At 46.6% G+C, this 26,883-nt stretch overlaps 1 protein-coding gene across 2 annotated transcripts in view; it reads right to left on the minus strand.

Moving 5' to 3' along the window:
- Nucleotides 1–1,412: 1,412 nt before the first annotated feature.
- CASKIN1 (CASK interacting protein 1) overlaps nt 1,413–26,883 on the minus strand; it is a 98,303-nt gene continuing 72,832 nt past the window's right edge. The window contains exons 9-21 of one of the 2 annotated variants that reach the window (XM_042480705.1): nt 24,918–25,012; nt 24,337–24,454; nt 19,827–20,075; nt 18,410–18,520; nt 17,497–17,618; nt 16,437–16,524; nt 14,174–14,283; nt 13,292–13,402; nt 12,277–12,378; nt 11,653–11,791; nt 8,489–10,621; nt 7,575–7,968; nt 1,413–6,925 (exon numbers count right to left, since the gene is read on the minus strand). In XM_042480705.1, the coding sequence (XP_042336639.1) occupies nt 6,829–6,925; nt 7,575–7,968; nt 8,489–10,621; nt 11,653–11,791; nt 12,277–12,378; nt 13,292–13,402; nt 14,174–14,283; nt 16,437–16,524; nt 17,497–17,618; nt 18,410–18,520; nt 19,827–20,075; nt 24,337–24,454; nt 24,918–25,012 (3,869 nt within the window). In that variant the 3' untranslated portion in view covers nt 1,413–6,828. The remainder of the gene's footprint in view (nt 6,926–7,574; nt 7,969–8,488; nt 10,622–11,652; nt 11,792–12,276; nt 12,379–13,291; nt 13,403–14,173; nt 14,284–16,436; nt 16,525–17,496; nt 17,619–18,409; nt 18,521–19,826; nt 20,076–24,336; nt 24,455–24,917; nt 25,013–26,883) is intronic. The other variant, XM_042480706.1, reaches the window with a different exon arrangement.

Consider the following 26,883-nt stretch of genomic DNA (forward strand, 5'->3'; position numbering starts at 1 on the left):
AGTGCATGTTTTGGGGCCAAAATTACGCATTTTGATATGACCCAAGGATAAATCAAGGGTAAAACTTAGGGACATGAATCTAATCAAAGCAATGCCAAAAAACTTTTTTAAATTCCAGCAGGTATAACTGTGCTCATACTAAATGTTGGAAAGATGAGAGGGCATTCAGTGCTTCCAGGAAAGATTATGCTCTTGCCTTTCACCAGGGGATGATTCCTTTTTTAAAAAACAAGAGTTAAAGTGCAGTACTTACATTAACCTGTGGATAAGTCAACCCAGATTTTTGGGGTCAATTTTTTGTCTAAAATTTCTAGACTTATACATGAGTATATACTGTAGTTCTGTCCAGAATAATCTGACCAGAAAGTGGGTTCTGGTTCACAAAAAGGTCTCCCCACTTCAGAAATTAAATGTGCTATAGCTGGGTGTCCAAGTTGGTGCCAACCATGGAGATTGGTGCTAACTGCACTGACCATTGTTGGCTTTCACGTTGGTGCCAACCATGGAGGATTGGTGCTAACTGAAATGACCATCTGTTGGCTTCCAAGTTGGTGCCAACCACGGAGATCGGTGCTAACTGAAATGACCACCTGTTGGCTTCCAAGTTGGTGCCAACCACGGAGATCGGTGCTAACTGAAATGACCACCTGTTGGTTTCCAGTTGGTGCCAACCATGGGATCGGTGCTAACTGAAATGACCACCTGTTGGCTTTCAAGTTGGTGCCACCATGGGATCTCTTCTTCCCTTCCTGGATCGGTGCTAACTGAAATGACCACCTGTGGCTTTCCCAAGTTGGTGCAAACATGGAGATCGGTGCTAACTGAATGACCACCGTTGGCTTTCCAAGTTGGTGCCAACCATGGATCGGTGCTAACTGAATGACCACCTGTTGGCTTTCCAAGTTGGTGCCCCATGGAGATCGGTGCTAACTGAAATGACACTGTTGGCTTTCCAAGTTGGTGCCAACCACGGGCTAACTGAAATGACCACCTGTTGGCTTTCCAAGTTGGTGCCAACCATGGAGATCGGTGCCAACTGAAATGACAGCAGGAGGACCACCACCTGTGGCTTTTTGGGAAAGAGGAAGAAGGCTAATGTCTCTCCAACCTTCCCTCAGTTGTACCAGTGAAGAGATGAAATATAAAGGCCATGTAGGTAGGGGACACCGCAACCAAGCGGAAGAGTAACTCCTCAAGTAAACAAAAGCAGAACTGCTCAGCTTTCTTTTCCATCCCCCAAACACTCTTGCAAACATCTGTGAAAATGGGCAAGGTGCAGCTCCCCAGACAGTGACCACACAATGCAAAGAAGACTCCGTCTGAACACCCAAGTTTGGCCAGTGCTCCATCACCGTTTCCAGCAAAACAGCTAAGATGTCCACTTACCAAAGCAAAAGACGTCAGCAGGCCCCTTCGGTTTGAATTTTATTAGTAAGCACCAACTGGGTGTAAACGCAACAACCGCACTGCCTCCCTGTACTGGAAATGACAGCCTAGACAGGCCTTAGTATGTCCTGGAACTGCCCTTGAGGTGGGATTTTTCTATTTCTAACCTCAATGATAAAAGCTCTATTTTAGAGTTAATGTTGTATGTATGAAGTAGCACCAACCGGGGGCTGCTTTCCCCTCTTCTTCCTCCCCCCGCCTTTAAATATTTACAGCCAGACACTTCTTTGTTTTTTAAATAAGAGCAAAATTCTTTACAGTACCACAGAAGCCATCAAATAATAATAATAATAATAATAATAATAATAATTAATAATAATACAGGTGGGACGCACGAAGCAAGAAAAGGAGACTGGCGGCAAGATGCATAGCTCTGATTGGATGGGAATACAATACAGTTTCCATAACTTAATAATAAAAATATATATAATATATATATAATATGTATATATCCAGCATTAGAATCTTGGAATATTTTTCTTTTCCCTCTTAAAGATACATTTTGTTTCTCTTTACAACAGGTATCTTTATGTTGTCTCTGTATTTATTTATTTATTTTTAATAATTAAGAAATCTCAAAGTTGTGCCAGACACGTTTTGGAGATCAGCAAAGACGGACCTATCGAGAGAAGAGTGTGCGCCTGGGTCCGGAAAACCGCGGCGGTGGCGCCAGGGAACCAGGCGAGTTTGCAGCCCAGGCTTTAAAAACTGGACTGACTCCCATTTTTGTACATGAAATATACAGCTGCGCATACACAGAAATACTTCCACACACATGCTTTTAAATGCAGACTTACACACGCGCACACATTTGGGCACACGCACGCATACGCACACCTCGACGTAAAAAATAAAACGCACCAAAAGGAACACACACTTTGTCAGAGATGAGACTCGACAAAATAAATTCATAAAACAAGGCACGTCCTTTGATTTTTTCCCCCATGAAAACCGTAAAAAGAAAAACGACAAACGGAAAAAAATTATAATAATATAACAAAAACGTCATGTTTTCTGTACACTTGGAAAAGAAGAAGAAGAAACGGTACCTTTTTTTAAAAACATTGTGCTACTCTTTTCAAATGATCTCAACCACAAAGACACACAGCTTATTATAAGTCTAATAGTCAAGCTAAACTCCAGTTCTTTCTTAAAACTGTTTTTAATATACAATTGAAGATAATATTTTAAAATCTTTTCTTATATTAAAGTCCTTTCCTTTTATTTATGTATTTTTTGTTAATTATCTCTGGGGGAATAGGGGGAATTCCATCTTAAATAACTTCTGTCAATAAATTAATACTCCTTTATATAGCTTATTCTTTTCTTTTTTCTCTTCCGTCCCTTTAATCACCTGCCGAAAGAAAAAAAGTTTGATTTTGCTTTCACACATTAAGAACATTCATAATAAACATGGCTGTTTCAAGAGGAGACCATCATCCACATGGACAACAACAAAACCCCAACAATACCTTTTTTTCCCAGCCTGGTCACTAATATATTCGGTGCATTTAATTAACACTGTCCGCAACATTGAGAAGGGTTTAAAAGGGTTTGATGGTCCGAAGGGCGACCCAAAGTTCTCCTGAGATGTTGGTCTGAACTGATGGGTTGGAATCCATGAAATCATATCCAAAGCCAAACTGGGCACCGACTCTTGCTCTCTCTTAGTTTAATTTTTCTGTAATTTTTAAATGTCCCAAATCTTCTTTTTTATGGGAAAAAGGAGAACAAAGAGGACCGTTTGGGACTGCAACAGTATTTAAAGAGAGGATGACGACGGAGTGATAGTGGAAGCTCATGTTTTCAAACACAAGGATGGGATTGTTATCAGCTGTGTTATTGTTGTGTACCTTCAAGTCATTTCTGACTTAAGGTGGACCTATCGCAGGATTTTCTGGGGCTGAGAGGATGTGACTCGCCCTAAGTCACACTCAGTGGGTTTTCGTGGCCGAGTGGGAAATCGAACCCAAATCTCCAGGGTCCTAGTCCTATACTTAAACCATTATGCCAAGATGGCTTTCTTTTCTTGGTAAGAAGAGTATAATTGCCGAAGGAATCTTCACCGACTCAAGGAGTTCCTTGGAATAGCCTTTGGTAGGAAGAAGTCGAGGACTTAGCAACCAAGATTTGAGGAAACAGCAGCAATTTTTCCTTACTCTCAGATGGACTCCTGTTGCTAACGCCGTGATTCAGGGAAAGACGGGATACAAGGAAGTGCTATTTAGAAGAGATTATCATTTCGCTCTGTTAGCAGCAACAAGAAGCAATGGAAGGAAGAGCGGGAGGGAAGAGATATTTCCTTCCACCCCTGGATTTCCCATTACTGAAAATGTCTGAAATCCCATAAGTACACATGAGGATGAACATAAAATAGCAGAGCAACACGTAAAACAAGAGGCGATGCTATCAGTGGCAATGCCTGGGATGAAAGACTGGGTCTCTGGCTCAGTCTCCCATAGTCAAGACGATGCAGAAAATTATTATTTTAAAATTATTCCAACAAATACCATGATGATATGATTTATGAAAGGCCTTTTGAGACACGACTGAAGTTGTTTTGGAGGCGTGAGGCTATCCTAACAAAGGGTTTGGATAAAATGCAACAGGTTGAAGACACCGAAGACCAGTCTACACTACTTATTAATCAGAAGTGTACCTGTCAAAAAACATTGGGGTGCCACTCCCTGAAACCCTCCTTTTAAGGACTGAAAATCACAATGAACCTATCGTAGGAATGCCTATGACCAGCTTCAAATCCAGTGCAACTCAGCTTTATGCTTGCCTACTGGCAAGAACTGAGGACACACCTGGTTGTTTTTTTAAGGATATGTGCATGAAAGCAAGTCAATATTAGTGCTGAAGCACCACCTGGTATGGCCTTTGCTTCTGGTGAAGCTACCACTTTTAATGGTAAAATGTGTTATCTCCATCAAGGTCAATATATAGTGTTGTTCTTGTAGGGGACATGTGCACATCGCCAGGAAGGAAAGAAGGAACAGGAGTAGATGATGTTTAAGAAAAACAGAGAGGATTCGGTTGGAAGATGAAGGAATGGGTATTCCACTTTTTGGGGAACCCCCGATTGTGCTCATTTCAGAATGGTACAAGCCCAGGAAAAGGCAGCCAAGGAAGCTCAGAAAACCTCATAGACGCGAGACGTAACAGCTAACAGAACAAGTGGATCTGTTTGGTGCTTTGACATTCAGGTGCTTCCTCTCCCTCCAAAACTACTTGCAGTGTTTGGACATTGCCACTGCAACCAAAGAGAGGGAAAGGAGGGATTATTTGGTAGAGCGCAGGACAAGGGCAGTCCACTGGGCCACCATTACATTCTGCAGGCTGCCTCTGCGAAGAGGAACGCAATGCTGCTCTTAGGAACCCAACCGTCCATTTCAAACCTCCTCCTTTTAAACCTTTGCTGCAAAGGAGCACCCCAGTCTTGCAAGAGAGCTATGCAGAACAATTCACAATCTCCCATACTGTGGAGTCTGCTATGACACTTTCTTCTCTCCAAAAAGCAAACCCTCTTGTGGATTGAGGATACTGCAAAATCCATGTGCCACTAAATAGATAGGTACAATCTTTGGCTCACTTTGCATTCCTTGGGCTCACAGAAATCTGATGGAACACCACCCTTTTCTGGGGCATGCACAACACAAACTACAACTGCCAGGTTTCCCCAAGGTTCATCACCCTTTTCCTATATATTTTCTTAAACAGATGACTAGCAAGAGCACCCCAAGTCGAACAGCAGGACAAGAATCCCAAGATCTAGTAGGGTAAGAAGTGCAAACTGAGACGGATGTCAAGAGCCCAAGATGCAAACCTCATCCCAGCATATGGCTGCAACTGACTCACTTTTGGCACAGGGGCAGAACTGGACTTTGCTTTTGGGATATCAAGGGAGGGGAGTTCCCCTTCTGCTAAACCCCTGCTAGAATCCAGGACCACCATTGCGCCTGCTGCTTCACAATCATCATTTCCCACAAAATCGATTTGTCATTGCCTGTACTGCCACGGCTGTGCCCTGCTTACACTGAACTCTGTGTCCTCATTCCTCATCCTCCCAGGAACCATCGCTAAGGAATTGCTTGATCAGGGACAAAACTCTTTGGAAGCAAGTGCTTTGAAGCAAAGAGAAAGTGCAACGTAAGCCCCTCATGCTCAGAACTGCCCTTTGCCTAGAGAGATATAGATATACATATATATATATATATATTTAAGGGGGACGGGGGCAAAGAGAAAGGAATCGGGAATAAATATTCTGCTTTGGCAGCTACGGAAGGCCACCTGGGGATATTTACAGTGGGATTTTGGCCAGGATGTTTTCTAATTTCTTTTTTGTTTCCCCTTTTCCCTTCTCAACACTGTTATCGATCATGCAAATGTACCAAGGCGCCTACACCTTCCCACCGGGGACGTTGCTTTCCCAGGCAAAACGAACCAAGGAGGGAGGAAAGGAGCTTATATCTCAAATGGAAATTCATCAACAGAACAAAAACGTCTCACAGTCACAGCTTCATCATCACCAGGAGCAGACAAACACCTTTGGGACAAAGAAACAAAGCATGCAGCTAGCCGAAAGCCTCCGGAGGGGGGGACTCCGCAGCTTCCCTCGGGCGTCCCCAGCCCCGTCGTGCCTCGCTCTTCAGGCGTTTCCCGGCGAGGGTCAGACGGGCACCGGAACAGGCAGCGGCCGCGCCGGAGAGGACAGCATTGCTCAGTCAAGGAACAGGACCAACACAGAAGGCAAGAGTTGTTCACCAAGACGAAATCTCAACCCCAACGGAAAAACAGGAAGAACCAGAGAAAGACTAATACTTATTTTTGTGCCACACGTTTCGATAACATATTTTTGGACTGTTAATACCTGTGGGGTAAAAGGAGAAAGGGGACTCATTTGGAAAGAGCGAGGAGGAATAGAGAAAATACTTTCCAAATCAAATGGAGGAGGAGGAGGAGGAGCGAGTTTGACTTGAGAGGAGCCTGGACGCTCGCATTCGTCTCGTAGATATGGAAGCTCCTGCCCATAAAGAGGCGCGTTGTTAGCCTTTTTAACTTCGTTTTCAGGAAGGAAAATTGCAGTATTCCCCAAGGTCAACAGGTGTTTAGGTAAGGGGCCGGGGAAAAAGAAAATACAAGAGATCCTCTCTTCTGTTGTCGTTGTTATTGTTCTCTGCTTCCGCAAAACTGGTTGCAAGGAAAACCTTTCCCAAGCATCTCGTTTGTTTCAGCACAATCCTGAGGTAATACTTATCTTCATTGTGCAAACCTCAAAAGATGGGAAGGGAAGGGAGAAAGGGAAGATCTTCCATGGAGATGATTGTGCCCTTGTGCCCTTGGCAGATCCTGAGGTTGGCTGGGATTGTCGGCCAGCTCTCATTCCAACATGGCGTCCAACTGGTCAGCCAGGTCGTCGAACATGCTGCCGATGTCGTCCAGGATGCTGACTGTGCTCTTGGACTCCGCGGCGGAGCTGAGGAGCAAAGAGAAAGACATCGTCACTGGCCTTTGGCCTCCCACCAGTCCTCCACACCTCTCTCTTTTGCTACCAATGCTTTTCCTATAGCTCCCATAACCTGCGTTTAAGCTGAAGTACATCTTGGTGCAAGAAACACATACTGGATGCATCTCCATTCATCCCTCTGCTCTCTCACAGCACAGAGATGCTTGTGATGGGGAGGCTGTGATTCTTGCAGAGTGAGGTTGTTGTCTTTTTGGAGGGGGGACTAATAATAATAATAATAATAGATTTTATTTATATCCTGCCTTTCCAGATCAGGGGGGCTTACAATAGAATATATAAATAAATACATAACACATACGTAAGTAAAATTACACATCCCCTTATCCCTTACTTTAAAACTAAAATAACAACACTATAAATCCAAATTAAAATCAATTTAAAATAGGTAAGATGGGGAAAGACATTTGCGCAAACGCAGGGCAGTCTAATAGAGGAAGATGTAGCTACAAGATCCACCTTTCCCAACATAGGATCTCATCCATAAGAAGCATTACTGCAAGTCTAAGGTGGTTGCTACATCTATGCATGAAACCCAACCAGCCCTCTGCCATTTGCTGACTCCCACCCAATGCCCCTTAATACCAGCCATGTGCCTTACTCTGCTGTTTGCCCGTCCTCCTGCTTGATCTTCTCCTCCACTGCTTGCAGAGCAGCAGCAAGGGAGGCACTGGTCTCCTCCAGCTTCTGATGGACGCTCTCTGTGCTGGTGCTCTCCACCGAAGGCCCTGCCATGGAGGAGCGAGGGGGCTTGACCGGCACCGTCTGAGAGGGAGCCCGGCCGGGGGACAAGGGTTTTGCCGGGCTGGAGCAGAGCGAGGGCGGCGTGCTCGAAGGCTTGATGGTGGAGACTAGTTGCTTGGCAGGTGACGGGGCAGGCGTGGAGCTGGCGCTCGCAGACTGGAGGACTGCATGGACCTTGGGTTTAGGGGCAGTCGGGGGTGGTGTCGGTTTAGGAGAGACGGGTGGCGGAGTCCCATGAACACGCTTTACTTCTGTAAGAGAGGAGAGCACTGTAACTCTTTTACTCCCTTTTTGGGGGGAGCAAGTAGATCTGCCACTGTTGCATTGAAACACCTCTAACATAGGGGCCTGAAGCCTTTCAATGGCACATGCATGTATGTTTCCTCTCTTTTCTGTACAAGATGCAGAGGGCTTATTCATATCCTTTAACCCCTTGTGCCCTACCCAAAGTCTCCCCCATCAGCTGTCAAAACCTGCACAGAATGAGCTATGACGCCCTTGGCAGATCCTGAGGTTGGCTGAGATTGCATCCCCCAAGAAACTTGGCTAAGGGAGAATCTCCCAAGTTCAAAACTGTTAGGTAAGCCAGTCCCATTGCCCAGTCCACGGACTTCCCAGTGATCTCCAAGTGCCCAGCATGTGATCCATGGCTGTTGGACCACACTTCTGGAAGGGCAAAGAAAAGTGTTGGGCCATATAATCTTTCCCAGGTCCTCTGAAGCTGCCCATCCCTACATTTTACATACTTTTGGCCCAGCAAGACACCCTTACCTGGACTGCTCGGGCCTGGAATTGGGACCTTTTTGGAGGTCGGTGTGGGTGGTCCCGAGACTTTCTGGGGTAGGACAGGCTTGGGTGAAACGGGTGGTTTGACCATCTTCTTGGGTTCACCTTCTGGAGGGGGCTGTGTGGTGGCATAGTCGTATCTCTCTTGCTGCTCCGCAGGGGACACAACCTCCACGCCGCTTGTTTCTGAGGCCGGACGGCGTCTGACGGTGGTGGTGCCGTTCTGGTAGACTGAGAGCAGGGCTGGCTCCTGCTCCTTGTCTTTCAACTTCGGCCGTCTCTTTACTGTGTCCGACTCTGTGAGGATAAACTTGACGCCATCCTGTTGGCTCTGTTTCATCCTGATTCTTCTCTTGAGCGTGGCACTGGCCTCCACTTTGGAGAGGTCTCCATGCCGGTGGGCCAGGGACAAGGCCTCACCACCTTCAGGTTTGGCCACCCCCATCTGTCGGGGGCGCTGTTTGATCGTCAGGTTGCCCTCCTCAGCAAAGGGGATGTTCTCCCCAGCACTGTTCTGCGGGGGCCCTCCAACATGTTCTGCCCTTAGACGCTCCACAGGGCCACCTTCCTTGGACGCGTCAGACTTTATGCTGTCAGAACGTTCCCGTCGAGCAGTGGCTGTGAGCCCTGTGACGGGGCCACTGATTGTGCGGCGACGGTTGACCACCTCGCCATCTGGCCCAATGGCATCCTTATGCTTGACGGTAGCCAGGACGGTCGCGACACGAGAGTGTTCTGGACTGGCCGGGTGCAGGGCTGCCCCAGGTTGCAAGTAGTAGCTGTCAGCACCCTTCCCGGCTCCGGGGGGCTTTTGGAGAGCAAGACCTCTGGCTCCACCGCCAATGGATGACATTTCTAACATGGCAGCAATGCTCTTTACGCTCCCAGCGCTACCCGTATCCACAACACCCCCAAAATCACTGGCACGTCTCTGCTGCTGTTGCTCTTGAGAGGTCTCTTGCCCTTCTTCCCCATCCTTGAAATCGTCTGTCATGTTGGTGCTGGAAATGGCTGAACTGGAGCGCTTGGGTGGTGGCGGCGGAGGCCCCTTTTTTTTTGGCCGTACAGCGAAGGATTGGCTGCGGTTGACATTCTTATCGCCTCCTGACTGGGCCCGCACTGAGTGGCTGCGCCCAACCCGTCGCTGCACTGTGGCGTAGGGCCCGGCGTCCGGCACCAGTAACTCGTCCTTCTCCTGCTCACTGTCAGACACAGCATAACGGTTAAGGCTGTGTGCCCTCTTCTTCGGCCGGCCTCCTTCTTCTTCGGCTTCTGTGGCCTGGGGAGGTAAACACAGCACCGGCACCGAGACTGGCAGCACTGGCACCGCCTGCGCCAAAGGTCCTGTGGCATGAGCGTCTCCCTCCATGGGCTGCGGCATGACATAAGCAAAGCCACGGTGCGTCGGGGACTGAGGCAGTGAGCGAGGAGACATGGGGCGGTCCGACTGCGGCAACAACTGGGGTGTGGGTTTTACCTTGGCCGTGGCGTGTGGCATACCAAGAGCTTGTGGTGAGGAGGGGCGGGGCTTGGTGGGTGTCTGTGGGGGGGTGTAGTGGCCGGTGGATGGGGGAAACGATTGCCGGGGTTTGCCGGGCACTGGCGGCACACTTGCTCTCTTGATGCTGTGGCCATGGCGGAGGCTCCGCACTTCCTTGGGCAAAGTGGCTGGACTCTCTTTCCCATCCTCTACCAGGTACTCCTGGCTCTTGGACATGGTGCTGCTGGAAGGCTTCGATCCATCTCCCAGCAGCTCTTGGGAGCTACTCATGTGTTTTGCTCTCCCACTCAGACTGTTTTCATGGGTGAGGCGAGAAGAGTGGCGGTAGGCTGCCCCTTCGCGGAAATGGCCCACATGGTTGCCCTGTTTCTCCGTCCCTTCCTCGCTGGTGCCAGTCATGGCCACTTGCAGCTCGTTGCTCAGCTCGCTGTCTTGGAAAGTGGTCATCTTGGGCGACTGGCACTCGGCCGTTTCCTGCTGAGGCGACTCGATTGCCATCGTGTCCAAAGACTGAGGTGCCCCCTTCTTCTTCAAGGTCCCCGACTCGTATTTGATGTACTCAGCCTTCTGGATCTCTGCCAGCTTCTTCACTGCCAACATCAGCTTCTTCTGATGACCTAAGAGAAGACATGGGACAGAAGGGCTGAATTATTAGAAGAAAGGCACTGTAGCTGTTTTTCACCTTGGGACAGACTTCAGGTCACAAGGCTTACCAAATGTCATGTTTTTTCTTGGATTGGTTGCCCTTTGCCCACCCCTGATCTAAGAGAACACTGAGCTTAGCCATTCTGAGTCTGACAAACATTCGGCTCCTGGAGGAAGAATCCATTTTCCAGCCAAGCATCACTGCCATGAACTAATTTGGACATTGCCCAATGGGCTCTGCCCTCCTCCAAGTTAAGCCAGGTCTGTTTGTGCAGCATTTTTAAAATCTGTATGTATGTGTGTATGTATTTATATATATGTATTATTTCCACATTGTTATGAGCTGCTCCAATCAGGGTACTGCACAGGTGCAATAACAACACGTAATTGTGCAAAACAAGATGCAGAGTTGAAATACAGCGACCCAAATCCAGTTTCTCATCCTGGCTAGAATTAGATCCACTGAGTCACCAAGTCAACGGCAAGTTGCTTCAAGTGGGACCAACAGTTGGATTTAAACCAATGCTGGTTGTCCGTGAAACAGATGGCAGGTTGGAGAACATAGGGACAGGCTTGCAAAAATAGGTGACTTTTCAACAAGCATCTAAAAATGGAAAACTGTTGGAGCATGTCGAGTTATAAACTGGAATATTCAACATAGGCTAAAACCCCATTGGTGGCATACACTGACCATGAGATATCATGACTGGGAAATATATATAGAAAGTGTATGTCTGTCTGTCTGCATATATATATATATAGAGAGAGAGATCTGTAGACCCCATACTTTTTATGCAGGCATTCCCTGAGACCTGAAAATTATTCCAAGGATTCCTCCAGGATAAAAAAAGGTTGAGAAAGGTTGACTTAGGCCAAGCCTTTCACAGATGTGTCCTTGCCAACTTGATGATGTTTCCCTTGTTCCACTTCCTCCTGTCCCTTTGTTTTGTTACAAACTGGAACCATGTGTTGGGGAGTTCTCCTGGCCTTTGGCTTCTCTCACCCAGCTTAGTGATGCCGATCTCCTGCAGGTCTTCCCAAGTGATGTCAGTGATGAAATCGATGTTTTCATAGCCATTTTCCACCAAGACCTTGTAATACTGGGCCAGTCCGATTATGGAGAGCCAGAGTGCCAGGTTAGCCTGGGGAGAGAAGAAGAGAACAAACTTAACTCTTTGTTTTTAAAGGGCAAGAATCCCCAAGGCAAAAAGCTCATCCTCTGGATTCACATCTTTTCTTTGCTGATGCATTTCCCCCCAAATCAGAAAAATTCCTGCCACGCTAACCACTTAGTATGGAATTGCCCATCCATCCTACACATCCTTTTCTGGATAATTCAGAATGCATAGCTGAGTTCTTTGCATGGTCTGTACTTCTTTCAGACCTGGACAGCATCTGCACTACAAAAATAATGCAGTTTGGCACTGCTTTAACTGTGACAGAATTGTGGGATTTGTAATTTTGTGAGATAATATGTAGCCTCTGGGGCCACAGCAAACTACAAATCCCAGGCTTCCATGCCATTGAGCCACAGCAGCTAAAGTGGTGTCAAACTGGACTATTTCTGCCAAGCAGATGCAGCCTCAGTCTCAGCAAAACCCATGCCTGGGAAAGAGATGAGACTTACCGGCTTGTACTCTGGGAGCCATTCAGAAATATTTAGGTTGTTGATCTCGGAGGCAATCTTCTTCCTGTGTCCTGGTTTGGTGACTCCGATGGCTGTCAGATCCTATGGGAAACACAACAAACATTTTAGGCCCCACGAAAGCAGCGAAGTTGCAAAAAGAGAAACCACGGGAGTGAAAGAGTCACTGCCAAAGCCTCAAAGATCCAACATAGCTCCCCAGCAGCAAGACAGAAGAATAAAGCGATAGATACTTTGCTTGGTTTGTGAAGTCAAAGGCTTTCATAACCACCATCCTTAATTTTTTGGGGGGTTTTGGGGCAATGTAGCTATGTTCTAGAAGAGTTTATTCCTGACATTTTGCCGGCATCTATGGCTGGCAACTTTACTTGGTTGCTTATTAGACATTATGAACTAACCCAAGCAATAAATGAGTGTTCCTGAATTCTGGACCTATATCGCTATGTAATCAGGTTGAGACAAAAATGGACTACAAATCTCTAACATCTAGCTTCTGGTATCAGGGGTGTGTGTTTGTGTTATTGTGATCATGAGCACTCAGCTGCCAAAATCCTGTTAATGACAGACGCAGGCATTTTTGTTGGTGATTTGCCTTGGGTCCCTTTCTAGGAGAAAGGTGGCATAGAAAAGAAATAGATAAATAAATTAAGTTGTGCCACTTCCATGGAATGACTTGTTTGGACAATGCAGCATGTATCTAGCCAGTTAAAGTTGGCAGGAACAGATTTGCAACAATCCACCTAGAGCAGTGTATCAATGCGCACTGAACCTTGTGCACTGTACACTGTCCCTTGAGCATTGTGCAGTGAGGTGACAAGAGTGATACTCATGCATCCTCTTGCAAAGATTTCACTGTGGTGGTATTCAGGGGAGGGGTTGCGTAGTGCCAGGGTAATAACTCCACCTATGGGTATTTAGACTAGGCTGAATCAATGCAGTTTCTTGGCCAAGGGTCCTGGAACCCACCCACCCATCGCCGTTCCTCAGTGGTCCTCACCTCAGGTGTCATGCGGCTGATGGTGGGGATGTCGTACCCCGCATTGATGAAGTTGGATGCGTAGAGTTGCAGTTGGAACTTGCAAAGCCATTGGTAGACGGCCTCTGAGCTCTGCAAGGAGAAGACGGGGCTGTTATTCTCTCTTATGGTGAGCCCATTAATTTTTCCATAGGGTTGTCTTAGGCAAGGAATCCTCAGAGGTAGCTTTTGCCAGTTCCTTCTTCTGAAATAACAGCCTCCAGCACCTGGTATTTGTTGTTGGTCGCCCATCCAAGGACTAACCAGGGCTGACCCTGCTTGACTTCATAGATCAGAGAGTATCTGGTGCATTTAGGGCCTACAATTATCACTATTTGCCCTTCCTGTCTTTGGAACAGAAAGAGCTAGATAGTAAAGCCAAAGTCACTTTGACTTTTTTATATATATAAAATATTTATTAATAAAATTCTAAACAATACAAAAAAATATTTGCAAACAAGAAAACATACCGTTAACATACAACATAAAATGACTTCCTCTCCCTTATTTTGCACATTTAATTTATACTTCATTGCTTGACCTTCCATTGTTATTCACTGAGTTTTCTTTAGATGATATAATTTTTTATAATTATATAACATGTTCCATTTTTAAACACGTTACATTTTTCTATTTTTTCCATCTTTCCTTTCCGCCGTAATCTTTCCATATTTATAAGACTTTTGACGCTTTGCCATGGCTCCTGGGATTCGTAGCTATGTGCCTGGTGCCACAACAAACTACAGATTCCAGGATTCCACAGCATGGAGCCATGGCAGTTAAAGCAGTGCCAAATTGCATTATTTGTGCAGGTCAAATGCAGCCTTTGTGTCCCAACCCTTGGAGGGGGTTCCCCAAACTTACCTTCCCTTCGGACATTGGCTCCACTTTCTTCAGTTGCTGTTGCTGCTGCTGTTCGCCATAAGGCTGGCTCTGGAAGGAGGAGCTGCCAAGACTCGGGGTCCGGGAAGAACCTGGCGCAAAGCAAGCAAGGTGAAGGGAAGGCACCTCTGCCACCACCAAAAGCTTCCTGGGGCCTTTGAAAGTCAGACTGCAACTACACCACACAGTTGCACCAGTGTGGTGCCACTTTAGTTATTAAAATGGGACCATCTTGCAAAATTCTGGGATTTATAGTTTGCTGAATTACTAAGAACTGCAGTGCAAGGCAGGGGATCAGTGCTCAGCAGCAAAGAATTCCAAATCCTGCAACAAAGGATATATCCCAGTATTTCATAGGTTGGAACCATGACCGCTAAAGTGGTATCAAATGGATAGATATATTACTGCGGTGGATATGTTTATGCTTTCCAGGTACAGTGCTTGGTTAAAGGTGAAAGACCCCCATGAATGTGGAAAAATCACAAATAAAAAAACACTATTCTTTTTACCTGAAATAATTCCTCTGTAGAAATCTCCAGTTCCTCCAGTGCAACTCTATGGTCCACGTGTGAATTTGTTCATAGAATCATGCTGGAGGACCTACAAATGCCTAGAGGAGTGTTTTTCTTGTAGGTTCTCCAGCACAACTCTATGGCCAACTTCTTTCAGAGTTGCGCTGGAGGACCTAGAGATTCCGAGAGAGAACATATTAGTCAAAACCGCAACTAATCAAATCTGCAAAAGTCAAAGCCGCAAAAGCGGAGGGCCAAGTGTGCTTGAATCTGCTCCAGGTTTTACTTTGAAATATAAAGGTGTTATCTAAGGTGTGAGGATTGACTCCCTGCCCAAATGGGTTCGGCACTTTGGACCTCTCCTTTAAAATTGCAATAACATGGGAGCTTCCAGCCTTCCTGAAAGCAATGGCCAGTATTTGTACACCAATATTGCAAACGCACAGAGCCACCCGGCAGATGCTCACAGCAGGACCCAGGTGGCCAAGATGGCAGCCAAGGTGACCTTGATGTTCTCTGACCAGCTGGCAACCAACCCCTAACTCTCAAGCCAGCCAGCCTGCAAGATGCCCTTCTAGATCAGGAAGCAGAACTGGCCAGGCCTCTGACATCATACAGCCTTGAGCCTTTGGATGGAGACAAGGAAAGGAGATCTGGGATGTTCTCTTTGCACTGAGAGATGGCCTTCCTGGCATCCCTCTTTGGGCTTCCAGATCAAGGAAAGTGATCAGCTCTCCTTTCCGTCTGCATCCAAAGGCTCAAGGCTGAAAGATGTCAGAGGCCTGGCCAATTCTGCAAGCCAGCAAGCAAGGCAGCATCTGAACCATCCTGAAAGACAGAAAGATCTCAGATATGGCCAAAGTGGCGATCTTGCAATGGAGGAGAGGAGCAATTTGTGCAGAAACCAAGCCTGCAATGTTTTCTCACATCCTCCAAACTGAGCATTTCAGCACATCAGATCGAGACCTTCGTGAGAACAGGCACGCGCAGCTTCGCCCTGAAGATGCAGGAACACCAAGAGAGCGCCATCTGCCATCCTTACTCCCCCAACTTCTCTCCCTTCCAGCCCTCCCAGCTCTGGAGATCTCTCAAGGCTTTCTGCCACCAAGCCCTTCATCTCTTCCATCACCAGGGAAAAGAAAACATGGGTGGTGGAGTAGGGGATGATGGTGGTGGCGGTGGATGGCTTCCTTCCTTTCCAGGCAAAGAGGGGATCCTTTCAAGACCACAACCCTCAGACCAAACCCACCATGGACCCAAAAGGAAGATGAACTGACATTTTGGAAAGGCTGGGATGCCCCAAACTCACGCTACAAAGGATGGAGTCAAGGGGAAAACACAGATACTTTGGAGTGGAGAATGCAAAAGAAGCATGCAATAAACAGATCTATGCCTTCAGGAAGCCAGATGGTTCCTTTGACGGAGGTTGGAAGAGAGCCAGGCTGGTAAATTTTTAGAAGGTGGGAAGGCAGGGCCCCCTATTTCTGTCCCAGCCCAGGATAGAGGTTTCCCCCCATCCCTCCCGCTTCCTCCCCTACGCCCCCAAATCTCTGTACTAACCGAAGCAAGAGAAGGCATGGCAGCAGCAAAAAGGAAGGGTCATTTTAAGCTGGCCCCGAAGGTCCCCCTGATCTCAGGAGAAGCAGCTTGTCAAGGAAATAAGGAAAGCTCCGGCCGTCGGGACCGGAGGAGGAGAAGAGTGAAAAAGCCCGGCGCAAGGAGCTTCCACGCACCTGCGGGCGTCTCTGCTGCTTTGGCAGGCCCGTCACCCGCGGCGGATTCTTGCACAGACGCCTTCTGGGAAAGGACGGTTGCCAGAAGCTGTGAAACGGTGGGGAGAGAAGGAACAGACTGTCAGTGAAGGGAAAGGCGGCCGGCGGGGGAGGCAGAGCAAGGAAAAGGACACAGACACACACATATGCACAATGATTCAAGGAAGGTGGCATTGGAAGCCAAGCGGTCCCCACACTGTTGGCAAAGGGGCATGCTGCTCAGGTACGGCCGATGGCAGCCCTGCCTCGTTGGGCATTCAGGGCACGGCTCAGGCAGTGTACAAAGGTTTAAATGAGGCTCCTGGAACAGAGCCACAAGAAAGAATAGGGTTTAAGGGGAAGAAAGGGAGGGGAAGAGTCTTGGCTTCCTTTTGGCCCACTTTTCCCAGGAATGGAATGAGAGCCTGGTCACTTGCCAAGCTGACCATTGCAAAGAGAGCGGTGCCGACATAGGCTGCGGGCAGAAGAGGGCAACATTGCACAGGCAATGCCAAGTGTTGCCACCCTGAACACGCTCAGCCTTGATTTTGGAAGCTAAGCAGGCCAGGCCTACCAAAATGCACAATATAGATGTTGCAAGCTTTCCAAGCTCCACTGGCTTCCTCATCAGGCAAAGGCGTTAAGGAATGGCTGTTCAGGCACTTGCATATCTAAAAACATATTGCAATGCACCAGTTTCATTCAAAATTCACAAAACAGCGTTACTTTTGTGGTGACAACTAAAATGCACAATATACATGTTGCAAGCTTTTGAAGCTCCACTGGCTTCTTCATCAGGCAATATGTTAAAAACCATACAGAGGGGGGAAATTGAAAACAGTAATCATAGGCCTCCATACCATCTGAACTAAGAACAAAAACAGCAAAACGCAGGCATATGACTAGCATTCTTCAATTTTGGGGCAGATGAATCCAAGATGCTCAGGTTGCCCTTGGTTCTGGTCCCGACACTCTGAGTATGCTCAGAGGCACGCACAAACCCTTGGGTGGAACCAATCCAGAAAGTGGTAACTTGGCTCACCTTGACACCTTCAGAGCCCGGGTGGAGAGCCGTGTGGCCACCGCTTCCAGTGCTCTGGCCACTTCCTGAGCTCCGGCCACTAGCCACGCTTCCGGTGCTGCCCACACTGCTGCGGTCACCACCTGCCAAGAGGGAAGGAAGAGATGGTTAGAGGCTATGGGGAGAAGGGCAGGGGTGGCATCAGGGAATGGAGACCCCCACCATTCAGATCCTATTGCCAACATCTTAATTCCCCCCGAAACCTATTTTTCTGGGCCTCAGTTGCAGAGGCAGAAGCAGGCCCATTTTGTTGGTCATCAGAGCACAATGGGTGAATGACGTTTCCATCAGGTTTGCAACAAAAGAGTCAGACCAGGAGAGGATAACTTAGGGTGCATCTACACTCCAGAAATAATGCAGTGTAGCCCCACTTTTAACTGCCTTGGCTCCATCCTATAGAATCTTGGGATTTCTAGTTTGGTGACGCACCAAACTAGTTTTGCAAGCCTTCCTTAGCACAGAAGGCTTGCAAAACTACAAATCCCAGTATTCCATAGGATGGGACAACTACTTAGCTGACTAAGAATACTGGCCAGCATTCATCGTTCTAAAAGAAAATACAACATAAACTACATTTTAAATTTTCCTGGGGAGGGGATGCTTGGGGGGAAATGTGGGATAATAATTTTTCCCCAATTTTTTCCCCAGTTTTCTTTTCTGAGCTTCCACATCTCTAAGGCTTGTGTTAAACCAAGTCCCTCTCTGGCCCTTCATGGGAACCATGAGGTGATCTGCCCTGGACCTTCACATTAGTTATACTGCCATTGAAAATTGTGTGCACCCAACACAACCGCTGAGCCTGAGCTGTGCTTACCTTGGACTGACCCAAAGGGGTCGAGATAGAGTCCACCCAGCTGCCCGTCCTCTTCCTTACCTGCATAGGGTTTGCGAAGCACCCAGATCTCTTCGGCCGGGGCTGGCGTGGTCGCAGAGCCGCCCGAGGATGGGGACAAGTGGGACGGACTGGCGTCGGACCCTCGGGAACCTTTGGGGGCAAATGAAAACCATTGCCACCCCAGCAAAGAGAGAACAGAGAGACCAGATGAAACAAGGCAGTTGATATTGCATGCGTTGGGAAGAGCGACAACCTCCGTTCACAACTGCAGTCCAGCCCCCTGAGACTGAAGCGGGAGGCTCCTAGGTCAGCCTTTTCTGGATTTGAGTCCAAACTTCAAAGGAGCCACCGCTTCCCTGAATATGGGAGCCATCAAGGGCCATTGCTGTTCCATGGCAGGGAAGGGGAAATGGGGACAGCTGACTGGGCTGGGGAAGGCCTGAGCTTCTTCTTTCTCAATCCTGCATGGTTCAGTAGAGTCATGTAAAATATGTGACACTGCACCATTTACTACCCCTGCGTTCAACCACAGAGTTGCCAAATTTCATCCCTCCTTCTGTTGGGTTCCAACCCAGGGGCAGCTGGTTGGTCAATCCCATGTCAGCAAATGGTGAATACATTCCAAATTACAGCCTAGCCTTGAAAAAGGTGCTGTAACCCACTTCCTTGGATAGATCTTGGAAAGCCAGTCAAAACCTGGAATGGCTTCACCGACCCACGCACATGGGAGCCAATAGTCATTACCGTTCCATCCCTCGGAGCATCTGGCCCACCTCTTTCTGGTCTTGGCCCACCCTGCCTTTCTCTTCTTTCTCTCTTGTCTTTATCTCTCTGGGGCACTTCCAACACACGTTTTCTTCTTGTTGTTGTGTGCCTTCAAGTCGTTTCTGACTTATGGTGACCCTAAGGTAAACCTATCGTGAGATCTCCTTAGCACAATTCTTCAAAGGAATTTTTTGCCATTGTCAACCTCTGAGAATGAGAGAGTGCGACTTGCCCATGTGTGCCTCCAAGTCATTTTTGACTTACTCTGACTCTAAGGCAACCCTATCATGGGGTTTTCTTGACAAGGTTCTTCAGAGGGGGGTTGTCATTGCCATGCTCTGAGAATGAGAGTGTGTAACACTCAATGTCACCCAATGGGTTTCCATGGCCAAGTGGGGATTCGAACCCTGGTCTCCAGAGTCAAGGTTGGCAAGATTTGTTCAGAGGAGTTTTGCCATTGCCCTCCTCTGAGGCTTGAGAGTGCGTGATTTTGCCTAAGGTCACCCAGTGATCTCCAAATACTTGCACGCAATACTTGTTGCATGAGGAGGGGAAATGGGGGAATGGGATGGGGATGGAAAGGTACACAAGCAAGCAAGCCAAGGGAAAACTGGAAGCGCAACAAATGTATTAAATAAAGAAACCCAAAAAAATGCACAAATCAAAATAAAGCGAGCAATGTACGGACTACCTGGGTTGGCGCCTGGCCCTTCCACGGCGCCATGAGGGAGCCAGCGGTAGCCGAAGGAACTGAAAAGAGGCTGATGGGGGTTCGGTGGAGGTGGAGGCAGGACATGATGGGAGAAGGAGGAGGAGGAGGAAAAGATGGCAGTGGTGATGGAGAAGGAGGAGGAGGAGAAGCAGGAATGGCCGTTGGGCACCATTGGGACCCCGCCAGCTGGGAGAGAGATGGCTTGGACCTGCCCTGCGTCCCATGAACCTGACAAAGGGAAACACAACAAGAAGAGGCAACATGAAACAGGAGGAACAGAGGCAGAGACTGGGGAGGACTCTTCCCATCCTGCATTTTGTGTCCAAGGGTCTCTCCAAAGTGCTAGACAACCGCTCAAGACTGTTCCTCTAAAGCAGTGGTTCTCAAACTGTGGGTCGCAACCTCTTTGGGGGTCGAACAACCCTTTCACAAGGGTCACCTAAGACCATCAGAAAACATATATTTAACATTATTACTGTATATTAATAATTTTGTGGTTGGGGGGTCATCACAATGTGAGGAACTGTATTAAAAGGTTGCAGCGTTAGGAAGGTTGAGAACCACTGCTCTAAAGCGATGACTCCCAAACTCTGGCCTTCCAGGCATTTTGGACTTCAGCTCCCAGTATCCCATACTACTGGCCAAGATGGCTGGGGCTACTGGGCGTTGAAGTCCAAAACACCTGGAAGGCCCGAGTTTGGGCATCACTACTCTATTGCAGTACAGGAGCCATCAGCCACAGCTGCATCCAGCAATGTTGAAAATGGGGCTGAAGACCAGAGACTAAGATGAGAATGAGCCACTCTTCCCTGTGTTGTCCTGACTGGGTTGCATTGCAACACCCATCGTCCTTAACCAACAGATCAATCTTGCTTCTGCCATGGACTCAGTAAGGCACCATTCAACAAATGTCTACCTCTCAGCCTTCATTTTGCAGACTGCATTAAAAAGTCTTCCTCCAACTGACAGGTTTGTTTTCAAAAACTGGGACATCTTGTACATGAAAATATACACTTTGAATATTAAATTACTTAATATCCAAAAAGTCTATCTTTTTTAACCTAGAAGCATTTCCTTTCTTGTGTGGAGCCCATAACTAATGCTCTCTTTCCCTTCTTTTAGTAAGACCTTTGGGTTTGTATGTGAAACTTGTTGGTCTCCAGGTCAAAGATTTCATAAATTGATTAAATTTAAATAAATCTAATAAGTGTGTGTGTGTGTCCATTAGTGTTTGACTCCAGGACCCACCCAGCTATTTGATATCAAAATACATGGATGTTCAAATGCCGTGATATACAATTAAAAATTAAAATGGTGTCCCATATATAAAATAATAATCAAGCTTTACTTTTTGGAATTTATGTATTTTTTGAATATTTTCATGCTACGGGTGCTTGGATCTATGGATAAAAAATACATGAATGCAGAGGGGTGACTGTTTCTTTTAAGAGGAGACTCAGGGTGTCTTTACAACAAATTTAGATAGTACAGCTAAAATCTCATACAAAAGTTTAAAAACAAATGTAAAATGTCGCCCAGAATTTTGTCATGAGATTATGTTAATACACACAAGGGTGCTGGCAAAGTGTCTGATGCACAACAGGATGGATACAAATGAGACCAATGCACACTAGTCTTGTTGTGTATTGGGACATCCATTATGGAGTGCCCAATGTGTGTCGAGACACTTGCAAGAGTCCTGTTACACACCTTTGCAATTTGTTAACAGGATTTCATAGCGCCTCTGCTACGTAGCTAAGTCTATGCAAAGTTACACAATGCAGACTGTGATAGAGGATTCCAGCCGTTTTGTTAAAAGCACAAAGCTACAACAGCTTAAAACACAATTAAATAATAAGACAAAACCCTAGAATCATAGAATCGTCGAGTTGGAAGAGACCACAAAGGCCATCCAGTCCAACCCCCTGACATGCAAGAAATCACAATCAAAGCATCCCTGACAGATGGCCATCCAGCCTCTGCTTGAAGACCTCCAAGGAGGGAGACTCCACTACACTCCTAGGAAGTGTGTTCCACTGTCGAACAGCCCTTACTCTCAGGAAGTTCCTCCTAATGTTGAGGTGGAATCTTTTTCCCTGCAGCTTGCATCCATTGCTCCATTGGGTCCTAGTCTCTGGAGCAGCAGAAAACAAGCTTGCTCCCTCCTCAATATGACATCTTTTCAAATATTTAAACAGGGCTATCTTATCACCTCTTAACCTTCTCTTCTCCAGGCTAAACTCAGCTCTCTAAATCATTCTTCATAGGGCATGGTTTCCAGACCTTTCACCATTTTAGTCTCCTTCCTTTGGACACATGGCTCCAGTTTCTCAATGTCCTTTTTGAATTGTGGTGCCCAGAAATGGACACAGTATTCCAGGTGGGGCCTGACCAAAGCAGAATACAGTGGCACTATTACTTCTCTTGATCTAGACACTATACTTCTATTGATGCAGCCTAAAATCGCATTGGCCTTTTTAGCTGCCACATCGCACTGTTGACTCATATTCAACTTATGGTCTACTTGGACTCCTAGATCCCTTTCACACGTAGTTTCATTCAGACAGGTGTCCCCCATCCTATATCTGTGCATTTCATTTTTCTGCCCTAAGTGCAGTACCATACATTTCTCCGTGTTGAATTTTATTTTGTTAGCTGTGGCCCAACCTTCTAGTCTATTCAGGTCATTTTGAATCTTGATCTTGTCCTCTGGAGTATTAGCTATTCCTCCTAATTTGGTGTCATCTGCAAATTTGATAAGTATGCCCCCAATTTTGTTCTCCAAGTCATTAATAAAGATGTTGAATAGCACTGGGCCTGTAATTGGTTGACCGGCCGAACCCAAAGGGTGCTCAACAATGGCTCTTTTTCATCCTGGAGAGAAGTGACCAGTGGGGTCCCACAGGGGTCTGTCCTGGGCCCAGTGCTATTCAACATCTTTATGCTATGATGCTTTTATGGCACCTCTCTGGATGTGTGTTTTGTTTCCACTTCTTGGAAAGGGAAAGAGAAGCGGATGGTGGGACGTGCAAGGCATGCACACTCTTTGGTGTGGCTGCTTTGTGCAAAAGACATTCGATTCGCACACCTCCCTCTCTGGCACTCCTTTGGAAAGCTGATCTGCCTCCAAAGCCGATTCAAGGTCCCAGTATTGATCACAGCTTCAAAGTGTGGAGTTGGATTTTTAACTGAATTTTAATGGCATCCTTTCCAAGTGAGCAGCCATAAAGAAAGGTGTGCGCCACCAGAGAAAGAGGATCAATACCCCGGGGGCAGAAAGGGACGGGGGAGTTTAACCACAGAGCATCCAACCTTGTCAAAGTGGAACAAGAATAGCAACAAACCAGGCTGGCAAACTTTCGGCCCCATTTGCCATCAATTTAATAATTCTGCTGCTGGTCTGCAACCTGTTTCTCCTCCATCAAGGTATTGGTCTATCTTCTAAAAATTCAAAAGGTCCATTTCTATAGAGAGTGCAAGCTGGAACTCCAGAAATTTCTGGCATCTGAAAACCCTTTGTTTTGGCACCTTATCACAAATATTGTGTGTGTGTGTGTGTGCATGTGTGTACATGTACATATATATATATATTCTCCTCTCAAAGAGCAAAAGGATCCACTTTTGTGTGTGTGTATATGCAGTAAAAGTAATAACAAAATATAATAATAATAATAATAATAATAATAATAATAATAATATAAAAAGATAGTATTTTTCACACAAAAACACCTTTGCAAAATCTATCAAATTTTTGTTAAAAAAAGGCAAGGGGGAAAAATTCTTCCCTAAAACCTTTTGCAGGGAAAATTAGTTTACAAAACTGCTTTTGCAACTCCCCCTCCAAACCTTTGCAAAATTGGGATGCAAAAGTCCCCAGAATATGAAATATCATGCAAACAAACCCACATTAACTCTTGCAGTTGATCTCCTCAAGGAGAACACTTGTAGCGTGGGCCAGAACAAAATAAGCCAAGTTTTGCGTTCCTCAATCTGACACGTTTCCTACACTCTCCAAACAAACACACCAGATTTGTTGCCTCCCAGACATGTGTGATTTTCCATGGTTGTAACTAAAGCAATGGCCAGGGAGTTCCTCCTTCCCTTTCCTGAGACACGCAAATCATTAATCAGTTCCAAATTACTTATAGATAGTACAGTACTATCTTGGGACACTGGGACAAATTATCTACCAAATGTTCAATATTTGTTTGCTCTGAGTACAAAGCAGAGCACCAGCGGCTTGTGGGTCCCATGTCAGCCGGGTGGTCAATCCATTCCAGATTTTGGCTAGTTTTCATGGAGCTCTCCATTGGGAATGTTAAGGCCTGAATCAAACCTGAAACAGATTCAGTGCCCCCCTGACATGTACCTTCCACTGGAGCAGAGACAACCGAAATGGGAAGGAAGACCAGGATCAGAGCTGTAAGGAGAAAAGCCAATGGTTCCAGGCAAGGTGGAAACTGCATTTTTTAAAAAAGGAAAGACTTGCCTGTGCGTTTGCTGATGGCCTCCACAAGGCTGGATGGGAAGTAGCCGACACGGTCGTTCCCGGTCCGGTTGTCATGGATGCAGCCTTTCCATCGACCATCCGCATGCTGCTCCAAAACCTGTTGGGAGGCCAGAACAGAATTAGGTGGGAAGACAGGAGACCGCAAAGCAGAGAATCAGAAGTGACCGTGGGACGGCCCTGATGGGCATCCCATCATCCAATTCATGGGATGGTCAAAGGAGCAAGGTGGCCACCTGAGTTTGCACTTTGTCTCCTAAATTGCAAATGTTGGCAACCCCATGATTTATAACAAATTGGGTCTTAAGAGGTAGGCACCAAGTACTCCTGATGTGCATTGAGACATGGGTTAGGAAGTGTCCCTAGGAGGATCTTAAAAAGTATGTGCTAAGTTATGCAATGATAGAGAATTGTAGCCATTAATTTCAATGTGTTATTTGCAAACTCTGGGCAAAGTTCCCAGGGCAAGACAGGCCTTCTCTGCTGTTTTGTTGTGGTTCTCCTGCCCAATGCCTCCTGCAGAGTCAAAGCTCCTGAGATGGAAGAAGCAACCAGCAACTCACCGTAATGATATCTCCAGCTTTCACGTTGAGGCTGGTCAGGTCGTAGTTGTTGCAATAATCCTTCACAGCCCTGACTTGCAGAGCAGCTGAAGCATCTGAGCAGAAAGAGGAGGAGATGATGGAGACAGTAGTTAGCAAGAGAGCACCCAAAATGGTGGAAGGTCTGGAAACCATAAAGCCCTATGAGGAGAAATTTCAGGAGATGGATAGGATTAGCCTTGAGAAGAGAAGGTCAAGAGGTGATATGATATTTATGTTTAAATATTTGAAGGGATGGAAGATGAAGCAACCTTGTTTTTTGCTGCTCTGGAGAATAGGACATGGAAAAATGGATGCAAACTCTAGGAAAAGAGATTTCACATTAGGATGACATTAGGAAGAAATTAGAATCATAGAATCATAGAGCTGGAGGAGACCACATGGGCCATCCAGTCCAACCCCATTCTGCCATGCAGAAACTCCCAATCAAAGCATCCCCATTGACAGATGGCCATCCAACCTCTACTTAAAGACCTCCAGAAAAGGAGACTCCACCAAAATCTCCAAGGAAGGAGTGTGTTCCACTGTCAAACAGCTCTTACTGTCAGGAAGCTCCTCCTAATGTTGAGGTGGAATCTCTTTTCCTGCAGCTTGCCTCCATTCCTCCATTGTCTCATAGTCTCTGGAGCATCAGAAAACAATATGACATCCCTTCAAATATTTAAACAGGGCTATCATATCACCTCTTAACCTTCTCTTCTCCAGGCTAAACATCCCCAGATCCCTAAGTCATTCTTCATAGGGCTTCATGGTATCCAGACCCTTCACCATTTTAGTCTCCCTCCTTTGGACACATGGCTCCAGTGTCTCAATGTCCTTTTTGAATTGTGGTGCCCAGAAATGGACACAATATTCCAGGTGGGGCCTGACCAAAGCGGAATACAGTGGGACTATTATTTCTCTTGATATAGACACTATACTTCTATTGATGCAGCCTAAAATTGTATTGGCCTTTTTAGCTGCCGCATCGCACTGTTCACTCATGTTCAACTTGTGGTCTACTTGGACTCCTAGATCCCTTTCACACGTAGTTTCATTCAGACAGGTGTCCCCCATAATCCTATATCTGTGTATTTCATTTTTCCTCCCTAAGTGCAGTACCTTACATTTCTCCTTGCTGAAATTCATTTTGTTAGCTTTCTCCCAGCTTTCTAGTCTATTCAGGTCATTTTGAATCTTGATCCTGTCCTCTGGAGTATTAGCTATTCCTCCTAATTTGGTGTCATCTGCAAATTTGAGGAGTATGCCCCCACTTCTGTCATCCAGGTCACTGATAAAGATGTTGAATAGCACTGGGCCCAGGACAGAGCCCTGTGGGACCCCACTGGTCACTTCTCTCCAGGATTAAAACGAGCCATTGCTGAGCCCCCTTTGGGTTCGGCCGGTCAACCAGTTACAAATCCACTTAACAGTTATAAGATGCTTCTGCCTCGGAGCGTGGTGGAGTCTTCTTCTTTGGAGGTTTTCAAACAGAGGCTGGATGGAAGAGAGCCTAACTGCATGGTACAAAGGCACTCTGCACATGCTTAAAGGCAATCAGAAACTACTGGTGAGGAAAGCAGCTAACAGTGCAAACCATAAATTTGGCCTCCCTGGATTGAAATCTCATCTCTGCCACAAACCCCACAAGGTGGCCTTAAGAAAGCTGCTATTCCCTAAATTGCTGCAATCTGAAAAATGTGCATAGGGACTGTTGTGACCATTATTCAGACAATGGGTGCAATGCAATCTGAGCACTACTAATGCACAAGTCTGTGGTTTAGCTTTAAAAACACTAGATGGAGACAGAGCACCATAGAATTGTTGTTAACCATTATTATTTTCCAACGGTCATGTCTTTGTGAAGTCGAAGAAGGCTTTCACGGCCACCGGCATCCATAGTTTTCTGTGGGTTTTTCGTGCTGTATGGTCACATTCTGGACTAATA

Source organism: Sceloporus undulatus, chromosome 8 (genome assembly GCF_019175285.1).
Source record: "Sceloporus undulatus isolate JIND9_A2432 ecotype Alabama chromosome 8, SceUnd_v1.1, whole genome shotgun sequence".
Classification (NCBI taxonomy): Eukaryota; Metazoa; Chordata; class Lepidosauria; order Squamata; family Phrynosomatidae; genus Sceloporus; species Sceloporus undulatus.